The following is a 16741-nucleotide window of genomic DNA, read 5'->3' as shown; positions in this document are numbered from 1 at the left end:
ACTAGGCATACTATTTTAAAGGTCCTATGGGACACTTTTTCTTAAAATCCCATCAAGAAATAAGTGACCAGTAATAATATGTTTTTTCTCCCAAGAGTGGGTTTTAGTGGAGGAGGTAAGGACTAGAAAATGGAATCATTGAGCACCTGACAGTTCTGGGGCTCAGGGCTGCTCCTAAGAGCTACACACGTGATGTAATGTGTCATTATACCTTAGAGATTCTTCGTGGAGGGTCAGAGATCTAAATACATGGAAGCATTTACTGAGCTGATCTCTAAGAATTGGAAGGTTAATGAGGTTCAAATATTTATGAAATTGTAAAATTGTTTTCCTTTAATAATAGTCCACGAACAAGGCATGAACTCTCATTTAACTGGTGGTATTTGAGAGTAGACAAAAAGAAACATAATTTGTGATTATTTATTCTTTATCCCTAATTGTGGCTATCAGTCTAAATAAATATAATTATAAAAATGAACTTTGTTCTCTAATTTTAAAAAGAGTTTTTGTGTGGTTTTTTTATTAAACAGGTTGAGTTGGTAAGAAGAGATTATGTTGCAAATGGTGGCTGGGAAACATTCTTATCATATGAAGACCCAGATCAAGACATTTTAATTGGCCTCCTGAGATTACGAAAGTGTTCAGAGGAAACGTTCCGTTTCGAATTGGTTGGGGGTGTCTCCATAGTCCGAGAGCTGCATGTGTATGGAAGTGTCGTCCCTGTGAGCAGTCGGGATCCCACTAAATTTCAACATCAGGTATGCTGTGTTCCATTTCTAGTTGACCATAATTAAGACATGGCCCAAAGGAGGAAAAGAGAAAAGGAATGAGGGGAGGGAGGGAGCAGAGGAGGAGACAGAGGAAGAGGAGAGGGGAAAGGGAAGTATAGAAACAGCAATCAGTATTGCAGTGGTTCAGAGATGTTTTCTCTTTAAATTGTACCCTTTTGGGTGTGAGGGAGGAGGAAGGAGAGGCAAATTGGACTCAGTGAAGTGGAATATAATAATAGTCTGAACCATATGAAATTGCTATTTTTGAAAGTCAGAATGGTCTAATACCGGCAATTTCGTATGATTCAACAATTTTGGAATCAGAGATGATAATGCGAGTGAAAGCAGTTATGAAACGTTAAAACACTTTATAAATGCATGCTATGTGATAGAGACTGGGACACTGCTCCGCTCCCCCTAAACCTGAATAAATAACTCACTTTTTTAAATTTCAGGAAACTAGGTTAAAACTACTAATGGTAGATACAGCATACACCCCCAAGTCGGTGATTTAAGACTATTGCCTGGTTTCAAAAAGCCTTTTAGAAATTGAAGGGGTGACTGATAAATACAAGATTAGATGCCCCAGACTTTCGTCACCTGGAGATTGCCTAGAACTTGCTTAAGAGGCAAAAGTGGAGGGGCAGTTACCCCCTCGCTGGAACTAGGCTACATCATCCACAAAACACCTTTTGATGGCTTTTGTTGCACATTATTCCTAGTCCACTCCAGTCTGCTTTTGGAATAATTGAATGGTTTCTTTCCTTCTTCTCATAAGTGGTTTGTTTCACTCTTACTTTAAAAGGTTTTAGCAAGTACTAAATATTAGCCGCCTTGTTTTCTCGACCCCTTTTAACGACTTCTTTCCTTCTTAATTCTCTAACTCCCTTCATTGCTCCTCGTAGGGGTTTGGCATGCTGCTGATGGAGGAAGCAGAAAGAATAGCTAGAGAAGAACACGGATCTGGGAAAATAGCTGTTATATCAGGTAACGAGGGAGGGCAAAGTTGCTGATTCATTCACATTTTCAGCTTGATACCACAGTTAAAAGTACCTCAGATCTCTCTTGCCCCTGTTTATGATTATTATGTTCAAACTTAGGCAGAGCCAAAGAGGGAAAGACTTGTGCTCAGACACAAAGAAAATTCCCACGTGCAGTTGGGTGGAATAGAGCTTGCAGACTCACTCCATCTCTGAGCAATAAGACCAGAAATCCTTATCCTGTCTTCCTCGTGGTCTGTCACGCTGGTCATCGTGGTCAACTCGTCTCTTATATTTTGTGCCCGGTTACTCTTTCTGGGAGAATGAAATTTGATGACATGGATCCAGGAAAAACAAATCAATGTTGTTGTTCAGAAAATTAAAGCAGAACCTAGTTGCCAGTACAATATATTTAAAGGCAGAATTCCTCACTCCTTAAAAATTATTTTCAATGACTGCTTCGGGGGAACAGCTTTCCCCTGTTTGGTAGCTTTCCCCTACCTAACCTACGACATCAGATAAACGGCAGGTGGGCATGAAAGGGGAAGTCCCGTGTGAGTGGAGCAAGAAATAACTCGTGTGCACCCTTTCGCTCCTGCTCTTTAGTGTCCTTACAAAAATCGCTATTCCCAATGAGAAGCTAACATGGTGAGAGCCATGATCAAAAGTTAGGTTATTTTCCCTCCAGCATTTGGCTTCTCTTTAGACTACTGCATTCTTAAATGAGAGCCGAAATGAGACTTGAAAAAAAAAATCAGTAAGTTGTTGCCAATCAGTAAATCAATCCTCTTGCCCAGGGTTTAATGGTTACAGTTAGGAAAATGTGATGATCCAGGCTCGCTTAATCGATGATTTAGTCTGGCTGTGGTTTTTGGCGTTATTACCCAGGCAGATTCCTAAAGCATTTCTTAACATGGCTAGCTCTATATATTCTTCTGGGCTCTCTAATAGCACTAAAGAAGTAGGGACTAAGGCTCACCTGACTGGTACCGATATTTGTAATAAAAAAATGTTTACTCCTCAATTGTTTAATCTGTGATTAAACAGCCTTTCAGGAAAGGGCCAGATGGACTTGGAACTCATTGTTCACGTGCAGCTGTGGATCCCCTGAAATTTCAGTGGCCTCTTTGATCAGTGTTTTTTTAGTACAGTACTTCCCAAGCTTTCCCGTGCTCGGGAATCACCTGGAGATGTTGTTAAAATGCAGATTCTGACCCACTAGGTCTGGGGTGGGACCTGAAAGCCCAGATTTCTAACTCCCAGCGACACCTGTGCTGCCTGTCTTCAGCTCTTACTTGGAGTAACAAGGTTTTAGTATTCTCTTCCAAATGCGGTGTTCTCTTCCAGGTCATTAAGGTAAGAACGTTCTCTGGGACCCTGGCAGTGCCTGCGCTCCCGAAGTATGATATACACTCATGTGATTTTCCTGGTATCTGTGGGAACCAGATCAGTTTTAAAACTGAAGAGCTAACACCTCTCCACATTATTTAATTTGCCTTCAGGATATCTATCTCTTTTTAGAAATGTTACATGCGGAGAGGGCCTCTGACTTGCCTGAGGTCACATTCAGTCACCCGAAAAAAGCCTCTGTTCCTGCTTTATCGAGCAGTGTCTTTCTTAGTGGAAATCGGCAGCTGTCCTCTTTCTAGCTGTTTATTATAATCCAAATAGTAGCTCAATTTCAGATCATCAGCTTGTAGAAATTTTTAAATAACAAGAAGAGGCTTGCTAAAAATAACAGGGAAGGGCCTTTCTCCTTATTCGCTGTCACAGTAGGACTCCTGGGTTTCTGTGCAGGGTTTCTTTTGGCCAGTGGGTTCCTGCAGGAGCAGCCCTGGAGTGCCTTCGTGGAACTCAAGTGAGTTCTGTGGGAGGAAGGAAGCGTTGCTTCCTGTCTCTCTGGTCAGTAAGCCCCCACCAGTGCTCTCCACTGGGGAATCCAGCTAGGGCCTTGACTCTGACTTCAAATGAAAACACTAAGAGACACATTTGCTCAGATGCGATGCATTTTATTTCTCTAATTCAGTAATATATTACTGTTCTATTCAGAGGTGTCCATTATTCAGAACTTCAAGGAGAGCAGATTTAAAATGTTTTTGTATCGTAATGTGTTTTGTTGTTGTTTTTGCCCATTCATATTTGTTTATTTTTAACTTTGGTCTCTCTGATTTGAATACCATGCCGTGTGTGTGTGTTTTACTTGGTTTCTGTAAAAAGTCAAACGTTATTCTCCTTAAGTTGACCCTTAGAATGACCATCTCTTTGTGGTGGTGCTGGTGTTTGCGTGTTGCATTTTTTCGAAGCATGTCCGTAGATGGGGTACAGAAGACATACTGGGTGGCGTGTCGGAGGGTTGGGGTGTCAGGGTTCTGTTCCTGCATTGACAGCCGCTCTCCTTGTGGTCTCGAATAATTTTGCTTGCTCTCCTGGGACCTTTATGTCTGTACTGAAAATAAGTGGGTTAGGTTATCTTTTACAGTTCTAAGTCTAGAATTCTGCCCCTTAGTATCTTCGTTTCTTTTAGCTCGCAACAAGACCAGTTGCGTTTCACAGATTGCATTTTAAGTAGGTTCTTTTCTGAAACCGTGTTAGGAGACCCTTTAATTTCATTAGTAGTTGATCTCAGTCTCATTGTAGATTGGTATTTGGTGATAGAAATAAGCACGTTTCCTAGGTAGCTAATCCTATCCGTGATTTGTGGATGTGTACTAACTTCAGCCCCAACTAGTGATACTTTGTGCCCTGAGTGTCCTACTTTTTTTTTCTGACCTTGTCCTTGATTTGTAAATCCATCCATGTTTTGAGCCATAGGCTTTTGTGTAACTCACACACAGTGGTGGCCTAGATACTCTATCTGGGCATAACTAGCAGCTTGAGTAAGGGAGAGACAGATCATTTATCATTCCGGCTACTGTGACTGTAAGAGTAATGCATTTATATAGTTTTCTTTTAAAATTACATTCTGATTCATTATGACTTCCCTTCATCTTGCTAGCAGATTTTCTGTTGCTTGGATTTATAATCTTTGATTCTGCCTCTAGGCAATGTTGTTAACTGCACAGTAGATCTGATTTGAATCACTAGTCAGAAAGACTCCATGTATTCTATTTTTCCCTATTAAAAAACAAATTGTTTTTGATCTGATATCTCAATATATTTTGTTTATTAAAGGTACATACTGTATATTTTATAGCTGACTTAACTTTCTTAAAGGATTAACTTTATAGCTACATGAGAAAATTGAGAACCCGTTTATCAGTCAAATGAAGCACTTTCTCAGAATGACTTGTAAGTTAATCCATTCTGGTTTTTTAAGTATATAAAATCGTCTTAGTAAGTAGACTTTGTTTAACAGTTAACCATCAACTCTAAATGTGAAAATTAAACAACGCAAAAAAGAAATGTCTCGCTTCACCAACATCAGAATAACCAAGTGTATGGAGTCTCTCCTGTGTGCAGGGGAGCAGGGCTGGGGTCGGGCAGGCAGAGGAAGAGCTGCCCTGTCTTTGAGGGATGTTCACGCTGGGCCAGAACAGCTCACCAGTTTTCACCCGCACGTTGTCCTTAACTGCAGAAGGAGACAAGTGTTTCCTCCTACTTAAGACTGTTTCTCAACTCAGCATTAATTGCTTCAGAGTAAGAAAACAATCTTTTTCTACATATAAAAATAGGTAAATCAGTAGTATGAGAACAACCAGCCTATAAAGTAATGTGTAGGAAGGAAATAGCCATTAATTTCTGCTAAATATTTAAGCAATTAATTAATCCCTGTTAAGGCCAAGTGTTTTAGTATCTTTCACCAACTTATTCATGTCGCTTCTATCAACATACATTTGTTTAAGATTAACAGATCATATCTACTTGAAAGCCATGATATTTATCTACTTGGATGATCAGCATTCTTTAAAAATGTTAAGATGGAGCAGTTTTCTTCTCTTTCCTCTCTTCTGGTGTAATGTGGAAAGATTATACTGTAGAACCTAACCACAACGTTTGAAATGCCATCACTAATAATCACCATGGAAACTGGAGATCTCTGATGTCACACTGCCCGTACCATTTCCAAAAGGGCAAATAGAACTGTCAATAGCCACTGTTTAAAAAGCCACTTAATACCTCCAACAAAATGATTTTTTTTTCCTTTAGGCGATTTTGGCTAGGCATCAGATCCAATCATCTTACTGCTTGTTTGCCAAGCTAATTGCTATGCATCAAGACAAACAGCTATTCCCCACGCTCCCCTACTACCTTCGTCATAAGCAGCATCCTATTTGTGTTCTTTCAAGTAGAAAATTAACATGGCCATTGGCCAAGGATTGTGCCAGGCTGACAGATTACACAATGATGATGAGAAATGAGGAAAATGTCCGAGTGTTTGATGACAGAAACCGCTAAAGTCACAGACTGATAGCCATTTTGTTTAAGCCTCTTAAAAAGGCAAAGAAGAGGGGAGGGGGAAAGAGCTGAAATACAGGATGGGCAGACGAGCCACTGTGGGGACGAGGTCACTCTAAATCGTCGTGCTTGGAGTTGTGGGATCCCACAGCCACACCCACAGTCCCTACTACTACTGAAAAAAGTCAGTGTGCCTGGGACTTACGTGGTCCAGTACGGCTTCCTGGGGCTGAAACTAAGGGGTGCCCCAGAAGCCCAGATTAATGAAGTGATACGTGGGCAGAAAGTAACAGTTGTTTCATTGACCACAAATGGCTGAGATTTCCTTACTGAACCCCAGAAACTCTGTTCTAGGCTGCAACACGTGTCTCTGCGTTTGAGGTAAAGGGAGTTCTATTCTTTGTATTATAATCTAGTTGGAAAAAAGGGTACATTTGTAACTAGATCTGTCTGGTAATGGACTCATAATCCTTACCGAAATGCCTAGAAAGGCTTTTCCTCGTTTGCCTCACCTGTTTGCTAATGGACACAGGAAGACTGCCGAATGCAAACCAGTCTGTGCCGCGTATGTTAATACAGGACTTCTCGGAGCGGAAGGGGAGAACTTGTTTGCTCTTTTATAGTTTGTTTCATCCCTTTACATAATTTATCTTTCCATCAATTATCCCCTATCCCTTAATTAAATGCACATTGTTAGGGCTCTGGATAGTCCTCTGTTTCTTTCATTTTGATATTCTGTTCTATGACGTAACAGTAATCATACCTTTTTTGAAGCATGTTCCAGTGGGATTGTGTTGTGCTGGTGAATTTTTTTTTTTTTCAGAAACGAGGTACAACCTAAAATACTGCTTTACTATAAGCACTTTATTAATTTCAGCATCATTGTTAATGAGACTAGCATTGATGACACAGAATACTGTTTGGCTTAATAACAAATTAGCTGAATGTTTGCTCCGTGGTGTCTGTACTGCAGCTGGACTGTGAAAGCATTATTGCACAGCTCGCCCCAGGACTCTTTATTCCCCAACTTCAGTGTATTCATTTGTAGATGAATCCGGCACCAGGATACAGTACACTGCATATTAGTGCATTAGCCCCATCCCTCACTTGGCATCACATGACTATGTTAATTCATGCATGTTTCTCCAGTATTCCTGAATAGGCCACTAGTGAGTTCCCGCTGTTTGGATCTGATGGAAAACTGGATTTTTGGTGACGTTTCCTGGGCAGAAGCTGGGGATACCAGTAGGCAGTGGCTTGCTGGCACCTGAGAACCAGGATTTGGCGAGTGCCATTGCCCTTCCCAGGTCCGTATGCTGTCAGGTCTTCTTGTGTCTGAAATGTCTTGGAGGACGGCGTCACCAGTGCTGTCACACCTACACGTGTGGACTTTTTCTCCCCATTCTTGTTCCTCTTCGTTTGTGGACACTGGGAATGATGGTTGTACGCTTCTGCTCGGGTAGAGGAATAGTGTTACATTGTGTGGTTCCTAATGATCTTCCTGAGGGGTCTTCCTGAGCGGTCTGGGAGCTTTGTAAAGTTACACACTTCACAGGCTTTTTTCTGGGGAAGGACGCCTTTTCCATAGTGGTCTAGCCATCTGCTGCCTGCCACTAAGTCTCCTACAGTTTGTTGCAGTGTTAACTCCTTATCCATGCAATGTTCATGTGATTAGTACTGTTCTTTTCTCTAAGTATGTGACATTGCTATAACTCATTCAGTTTGATAAGGCTGTTCTGTTTTAGGCCTGTTAGAGACAGGGATTTGGCAGGTTCTTCCTCTTGGGGTGAGCAGATGGCTAAATAATGCTGGGATACACTGATGCTGCCTTTTTTAGCAACAAACAAGATACTGATATTAGCGAGCCATTTTAGTTTGGGCGTTCGTAATTCCAACAGGACATACACAGGGAATTTCTTTGATCACCCTGGCTTAACCTGTTGTTTCTAACCAATGGCTCACATTTCCAGGACATTAAGTGGTGGACTTGGGGTTTTAGATCATGGCAATGGGATAATGTTTCCTTATGCACCTCATTCTCTGCCTCCCAAAGTCACCAGTTGTTCAGTTCATCCGTCATTCATGAAGGAATCACTGGTGCGTGGTAAACAGGCCTGAAGCCCCAGACCTGCACCCTGCATGGCCTGACCTCTTACTGTGGAGCCTACTAATTAGTGGTTGTTGGGTTATTTATTGTGGTGTAACACACCACTCCAAAATTGAGTGGCTCAAAACAACCCATTTATCTGCTTAGTGATTCTGTGGGTCAGAAATACAGCAAGACATGGAGAAGATGGCTCATCTCTGTCCCAAGATGTCTAGGGCCTTGGCTGGAGTGGCATGAATGGCTGGCAGCCAGCTGGGGTGGCTTGTCTGGAGTCTGTCTTCTAGCTCGTAATGGGTGCTCGGCTGAGACTGTCAGCATGGGCACGTTGGTCCTTCTCCACGTGACTTGTGCTTCTAGCATGAGGGCTGGCCTCTGGGATGCAGGAGGTGAGTGCCTAGGCTGAGAAGTCACAGAACACCTTATATTCATTATTTACTGCTGTTTAATAAAAAAATCACACAACTTAGTGGCTGAAAATAACAAGCAGCTATCTCACAGTGTCTAGACATCAGGGATCTAGAAATGACCAGCGGGTGCCTCTGGCTCCGAGCATCTCATAAAGCTGCAGTTAAGGTGTCAGCCAGGGCTGTAATCACTTCAGGATTCATTTGGAGTTGAAGGGTCCACTTCCAAGTTCACTGTGTGGTTTCTGGCAGGCTTCAGTGCCTCACGGGCCGTTGGTCTCAGGGCCACAGTCCCTCCCTGTAGGGCTGCTCGTCACAGGGCACCTGCTTCCCCCAGCGGAGTGACCACAGAGACAGAGCCCGTGTGAGATGGAAGCCGCAGTCTTCATAACCTGCTCTCAGAAGAGAACCGAGTCAACCCACCTTGAAGGGAAAGAAAGGGTTTACACCTGACCATGAATACTAGTAGACGGTAAAGTTTGGGGGTTATTTTCGAGACTGCCTACCATGGTGTGACTTCTGCCCCAATCTCTTGGTTAAGGAGGTCAGCCCAGATTTACAGGGAAAGGAAAAAAATCCCACTTCTCAGAGGGAGAAGATCTGGCAATGGCCGTCTTTGGATACTAAGTAGCAGAATACATTTTCATTAACCTGTGATTAGCAGGCACCTGGTCCCTTTCTGCAGGGAACTTAGCCTTTGCCCAGGATGGACTCGCTTTGGGCATACCTAGAGTCAAGGGTTCCTGTCCTGGTCCTGATATCAAGGTTTTCATACATTCCTGAAATGTATTTCCATCATGGCAGCACAGTTACACCTAACCTGTCCTAAGCAGAGCGTGGCCGGTGCCGCAGGAAGCACCTGCATCTGACCTTTTGTCTGCCATCTCTCCCATGAGGACATTCTTCTATTTTCCCTTCAAGCCTATCTAAATGTTTGATGCTTTAGGTCTATGATATTGGCCATTTATACCTTCCTGCTAGGTTTTGGAGTATAGAAGACCATCTCTGGGCTGTGGGTACATGCTTTCCCTAGGGAGAGCTGACCCTGATCAACATTCCTTCTTCCCTATAAACACCTGAAGACAGTAAATGTACCCTCAAGTCTCCCTGTCCCCAATTTGGGGAAGTAGTAAGTTGTATATAACATAAAATTTGACATTATAACCGTTTTTAAGTGTATGATTCAGTGGCATTAGTTATATTCACAGTGATACGCAACCGTGACCGCTATTTCCAAAACATTTTCATCACCCCAAATAGAAACTCTGTCGTCATTAAGCAATAGTTCCCAATTCCCCATCTCCCAAGCCTCTAATACAACATGTGTCCTTCTGTGTCTGGCTTATTTCACTGTCTTCAAGGTTCATCCTTCTCTTCTCTCTCTCTCTCTCTCTCTCTCTCTCTCTCCCCCTCCCTCCCTCCCTCCCTCCCTCCCTGCCTCTCTCTCTCTCTCTCTCACACACACACACACACACACACACACACACACACGGGTTGTTTCCACACACGGGTTGTTTCCATCTTTTCAGTGTTGTGAATAATGTTGCTGTCACGTTGATGTACAAGTAACCATTTGAGTCTCTGCTTTCAATTCCTTTGTGTCTGTGCCCAGAAGTGGAGTTGCTGGGTCGGTGGTAATTCTGTTTAACTTTTTGAGGAATCACCAAATTGTTCTCTACAGCTGCTGCATCATTTTACTTTCCCATCAACAGTGCACAAGGGTTGCAATTTCTCCACGTCCTTGTCTGCACTTGGTATTTTCCTTTTATTTTTTTTGAATAGCCATTCTAATGGGTGTGAAGTGATGTTTTATTGGGTTTTGACTTACATTTCCTTAATGACTAACAGTGTTGAACATCTTTTTGTGTGCTTCTTTGTCATTTGTTTATCTTTAGAAAGATGTCTATTCAAGTCCTTTGTGAAAGATTGAAAAAGATTTCAGTGTTTTAGAATTTAAGACTTGTTTTATGGCCTGATGCATGATCTAACCTAGAGAATGCTCCCTGCCCACAGTGGAATGTGTGTCTTCTGCTGTTGTTGGGTGATGTGTTGGGTCTAATTGATTTAGAGTGTTGTTCAAGTCCTCTTGTTTCCTCATTGATCTGATTTTTCTATCCATTATTGAAAATGTTTATTGAAATCTCCAGCTCTTCTTGTAGAACTACTTATTTCTCCCTTCAGTTCTGTCCATTTTTGCTTTATATGTTTTGGGGCTCTGTGGTTGGGTGTATCTATAACTGTTAAACCTCGACGAATTGAACCTTTGATCAATTTGCAACGTCCTTCTTTGTCTCCTGCAAACTTTTTTTTACTTAAAATGCGTTTTGTTTGATAATATAGCCAACCCAGCTCTCTTTTGGTTACTTTCCTAATGATTTACAATTAACATCTTAAATTTATAATAACTTAGTTTGAATACCATTTTAGTTTGCAAATACTCTGCTCCTGCACATCTCTCGCTCTCATTTATATTGTTATTGTCTTAGGTTACATCTTTATGCCTGTCTGACCTTTAACATAAATTTATAATTATTATTTTATGAATTTGGCTTTTAAAATATACAGGGAAAAAAGAGGACTTACACACCAAAAGATCAATAATATTTTTATATTTTTGTATGAACTTGCAGAGTTCCCTTTGCCAGTGTTTACTTATTTGTTCATCTGGCTTCAAGTTACTGTCTAATGTCCTTTCACTTCAGTCTGAAGCCTTCTTTTGGGGTAGGTTTAGTGGTAACAGACTTTCTTAGCTCTGGTTTATCTGGAAATGTCTGTTTCTCCTTTATCCTTGAGAGAGACTTTTGCCAGATAAAGAATTATTGTTTGACAGTTTTTTGTTTTCTCTCAGCACTTTAAATGTGTCACCCTACTGCCTTTCTGCTCTCCACACTTTCTGGTATCAATTCTTCATCTTACTGAGGATCCCTTGTATGTGACGAGTCACTTCTCTCTTGCTGCTTTCAGGATTCTCTGCCTTTAGCTTTCAGCAATTTGACTGTAATGTTTTTCGGGCTGGATCTCTTTGAGATTATTTGCTTGGAACTTGTTGAACTTCCTTGACGTCTAGATTCATGCCTTTCATCAAAGTTTTCGTCCATTATTTGTTCACATGTTTTTTCCTACCCTTTGTCTCCCTCACTTCCCCCTGAGACCCCTGTGATGTGTGTTAGTATGCTTGATGGAGATGGTGTAACCCAGCCCCTCATCTTAGTTGTTGTACTTTTCAGCTCCAGTATTTCTATTTGGTTCCTTCTTATAATTTCTCTTTGTTGGAGTCCCCTCTTTGTTCCAACAGTGTTCTGACTGCCTTTCGTTCTTTTTATTTTCTTTTTTAATTGAAATATATTTGGCATATAACTGTAAGTTTAAGGTGTAGAACATGTCGATTTGATACATTTATATTTTACAATTTCATTGCTCTTGTAGTAGTACTGACATCTGCAAGATCACACAATTATTTCTTTTTTGTGGTGAGGATAATTAAGATCTAGTCCTCTCAGCACATTTTATATTGTCGTCTATAATCACTATATTGTGTATTACATCTCTAGGACTTATCTACAAGTCTCAAGTTCATAAGTTTAAATAAACATCATCCCTCTTACTTCCCCACCCCTCAGCCCCTGGGAACCACCATTCTAGTCTCTTTTTACAAGTTTGGCTTTTGTAGATTCCACATGTAAGTGATACACAGTATTTGTCTTTCTCTATCTGACTGACATTACTTAGCATAATGTCCTCAAGTTTCATCTGTGTTGTTGCAAATGGTATGGAAATGGATTTCCTCTTTTCTTACGGCTGAACTGTATTTCATTGTGTGTGTCTGTGTGTCACACTTTTTTCATCCATTATCCACTGACAGACACTTGTTTCTGTATCTTGGCTATTGTGAATAACACTGTGTAACATGGGAGTGCATTTATCCTGTCTTTATTCCCTTCGGATGTATACCCAGAAGTGGATTTTACTGGATCATATGGTAGTTTAAATTTTTGAGGAACCTCTGTTTTCTAGAGCGTCTGTCCCCATTCACATTCTCCCAGTGGTGTGCAGAGCTTCCCTTTCCTTCGCGTCCTCACCAGCACTTGTTACCTCTTGTCTTCTTGAGGACGGTCATGCTAACAGGTGTGCGGGGACACCTCACTGTGGTACTGACTTGCATTTCCCTGATGATTCGTGGTGCTCAACACCTTTTCGTGTACCTGTTGGCCATTCAGATGTCATCTTTGGAAAAATGTCTGTTTAGTTCCTCTGCCCTCTTTTTTAATCAGACTGGTTTTTATTGTCGAGTTGTATGGGTTTATATATTTTGGATGTTAACCCCTTACTTACATGGTTTGCAAACATTTTCTCCCCTTCTGTAGGTTGCCTTTTCATTTTGCGGATTTCTTTTGCAGTGCAGAGGCTTTTTGGTTTGATGGAGTCCCACTTGTTGACTTTTGCTTTTCTTGTTTGTGCTCCTTTTGTCCCTTGTCCATGGTTTCCTTTAGCGCAATTAACACAGCTGACTTTGCCTCTTAACCCCAGTGTCTAGGATTCCTCAGGCTTAGTTTCCGTCAGCTTCTTTTTTTCTTGTGAATGTGCCTTAGCTTCCTATTTTTTTGTATGCTTTGCAGTTTGTTGTTCAGAACTGCACATACTCAAAAATTATAAGTCAGGTTCTCTCCTTACTCAGGGGTTGTCCTTGAGGGCTGCAGTCGTCCATTTGTATTTTTTCAAACTATTTTTGCAAAGTCAGTGATCTTTGTTGCGTGTGGTCGCTAAAATTTCTGTTTCATTATCTCTGCAGTTAGCCTGTGACCTGACAGGGATTTCCTTAACTGTCTGGATCTAAAAAAAAAAAAAAAAAAAAAAAAAAGTTGGTGGTGGCAGGGGAAGGTGAGGGAGTATGTCTCTTCAAATCTTAGAATAGAAACCCTGGGGAAGCCAGCACAGCAAGGGCGGGGGGCGGGGGTGCAGAACAAAGGCAGGCGTCTGCGCTAGCCCTTCCAGGATTGTCCAAACCAAACAAAATGTTCAGCCCTCAACTGTTGGAGGACACCAGCTTACTGCCCAGCCTGGCTCCAGCCAGCCACTCTAGGACTGGGGGGTGGTAGGTGGTTCACATCCGCCCTCTTGCTAAAGTTCAGTGGCCTCTCCCTTCACAGGCACCCCCCGGTTGCTGTAAGTGCCTTATCAGGTTCTGGTGTCCCCAGATAGTCGGCTCTGATTGTTTCCTCCAGCTTAATGATTGTTTCAGTAGACAGACTGATCTCTAGAATTTCCTACTCTACCATTTTCCTTCTTAAAGTCTCTCTCTTTTTTTTTTTTTTTTTTTTTTTTTTTTACTATGAATAGAAGAAAAACCTCCCTACCAGGTGATAGATGGCAGTCTTTAACTCCTGCAGAAACACACTCATGACTTGGGACATGAGCAGAGTAGTAAAAATGATCTGTGACACAGCAAATATTCTGTGCAAAAATGAGAGCCATCGTTTTTGAATTAGGTGATTGTGGGCCCTCCTACGTCAGACTCCCCATGAAAAATAAATGTCAGAGCTGTAGGATGACCTCCAGCGTCTCCCTACTGTAAGTCAGCATGGTAGCATCTGTCTAGACTCTGTACCTGCTTTAGAAGTTACCTGCTTTTATTCTTTGTTCATTTGTATTTTGTTATTATCTTGGTATAACCATTTCAAAAGGGACAGGGGAACCTTTAGGCTCTGGTTAACAGGTTGAATCTTAAACTTCTGAAATATTCTCTGCATCTTCCAAGGTGATGGAGAATAATATACTAATGTGCTGTGTGAATGACTTGCAATAACCAGCTGCTTTGAAGAGCTAAGATTATGTGTGGGTAACCTTGTAAGGGTTGTTGGTTTTTTTTTAACAGAATAGAGGAAAAAAATTCTTTTTCAGAGATTTAGGTCATTGAATTAATTGGCTCATTTTCAAACATTCAGAATAAACACCTTTCCCCAACTCTGATATCAGTGTGCATTGTTGAAGAGTGAAATATTACCATCTTACTAAAAGATCAATGAGATGTAATAAAGTCCATTTCAGGAGCAAATGAACGAAACTAATGAATACATTTGCCTAGGCATATATCAAGCACTCAATAACTGTCGATTAATTGAACCCAAAAGTAATTAAAACAGTTCTTTGAATTTTTTATTTCACTGATTTTTTTTTCTATTAAATGATCATGAATCATTATCTCAATCTTTTGCATCTCATCAGGAAAATCAGAGATTTAAGTTTCAAAGGATAGATTTAGCATATTTTCTCTTTTTTCAAGTTTGGCTTTAGGAATGAGATATGGGCTCAATTTTAATTCAGTCCAGCACAACTAGCAATGAAGCCCAGCTTTGTGTGCTAACAAAGGTCATGTCAGAGAACAGGAAGGTGCCTCCAGACTTCTAACTCATTTTCCTGCTTCAGACATGAAAATGTCTAAATTACTAGGCCAGAGTATTTCCTTCCTTGAAGAATTCCTAGAGATAAAATTCTTTAATTTCCAGGCTCCTAGTATATATACTCAGTAAATACTTGATCAATTAAACTTCCTTATTTCTCCCTCTGTTGAATCACATTAGAAATTTCATGTCCTTTTTTGTCCGGTGGAACCCACGTCCTTGCTTGATTTTCCATATGCATGAAGAACGGATTTATTTCCACATTTAAAGAAGCATTCATGTCATTGAAATAACTTGATCTTGCCCTCTCTTTTTCATTTTTAAAAGTTGACAGTAAACTATAGCAAACAGACAGCCAGGTTCATTAAATGTTAAAAATGAATTGCTTAACCAATGTGTGTGTAATCCTCACTTAGGTCAAAGCATAACCACCATCCAAAAAGCGCCCCCTCTTGCCCCTTCCCAGTCGTAGTCCCCTCCCCACTCCTTGCCATCTTCCTTCCCCCAGTAACCTTTTTTTTTGTTTCTATTTTCTTCCATGTGTTTCCTCATAGTCCACTACCTAATTATGAATCATTTAACAATATAGTTTAGTTTTGTTGTTTTTAATTTTAGATAAGTGGGATCATTTTAGTGTATTTTTGTTGTTGTTCAGGCTACTTTTGTGGAACACTGTCAGACTGAGTCATACTGTGTGTGACTGTGTTCATTCATTTTCATGGATAGGCAGGGTTCCATTATTCAGATATCTCACAGTTTATCTGTCTTACTCTTGCTGGGTATTGGGGTAGTTTCCAGTTTGGGCTTATGAATATTTTTCTACATGTATCTTGGGACCCAGAAACACACATTTCTGTGGAATATGTACCTAGGAGTGGCATTGCTGGATTTTAGGGAGTACACGTGTTCAACTTTAAGTCCGCAAAGTGGTTTCTAAGGTGCTACCAATTTTCATTCCCACCAGGAATGTGTAAGAGTTTCAGTTGTTCAGTATGATGAGATGTAATGGAATTTCTCTGTAGTTTTGATTTACATTCCTTGATGACTAATTGAGTTGACTACCTTTTCATATACTATTGGCCATTTAGAGATCCTCTTTTCTGAACTGCCTGTGTGATGTATTTTTTCAGAAATCCACAAGGCATTATTATTATTGTTGTTATATATAATTATTATTCATTTAGGTTCACTGGTATATTTACCACTTTCTTTGCTCTTCAGTTGTTGCTGCATCTCTAAGGTGTTTTATTCATTCTCATTGACATATAGGATTCTGTGAATGTGGCTATATCACAGTTTATCTGTTTTTACTATTGATGACTAATTTGGTAATTTGCAAGTATTGTTTTCTCTGTGCCTAAAGATTTTATTTTAGTAATAATCTGCTGGTAGCAAGTTATTCTAGTTTTGATTGTATGAAGTGTCTGTTTTTCTTATTCTTGAAGTAAGTTTTCACTTACTGTACTTACAAGTATAGATTTCTGGGTTTACATTTATTTTCTTTCAACATCTTGAAGCTGTCTTTCCCCTGTCTTCCGGCTTTTAGTGATGCTGTTGAGAAGTCATATGTCTTCTGTCTTTGAGGCTATCCCTTTGGCTGCTTTTATGATTTTTTTCAAATGTCATCTTTACTTTTAATTGTTTTCTCTAGTTTTTCTATGATTCTCTAGATATGCATTTCCCCTAC

General features: G+C 40.6%; 1 protein-coding gene across 1 annotated transcript in view; it reads left to right on the top strand.

Annotated features, from left to right (window-relative positions):
• The window catches only part of ELP3 (elongator acetyltransferase complex subunit 3), an 80468-nt gene that overhangs the window by 52688 nt on the left and 11039 nt on the right, over nucleotides 1-16741 (top strand). The window contains exons 13-14 of the mRNA XM_006203196.4: nucleotides 531-758; nucleotides 1676-1757. Coding sequence (XP_006203258.1) covers nucleotides 531-758; nucleotides 1676-1757 — 310 coding nt within the window. The remainder of the gene's footprint in view (nucleotides 1-530; nucleotides 759-1675; nucleotides 1758-16741) is intronic.

The sequence above is a fragment of the Vicugna pacos genome, chromosome 31, assembly GCF_048564905.1.
Source record: "Vicugna pacos chromosome 31, VicPac4, whole genome shotgun sequence".
Taxonomy (NCBI): Eukaryota; Metazoa; Chordata; class Mammalia; order Artiodactyla; family Camelidae; genus Vicugna; species Vicugna pacos.
The sequence above is the reverse complement of the archived record's forward strand: the minus strand, read 5'-3'. Positions and strand labels throughout refer to the sequence as shown.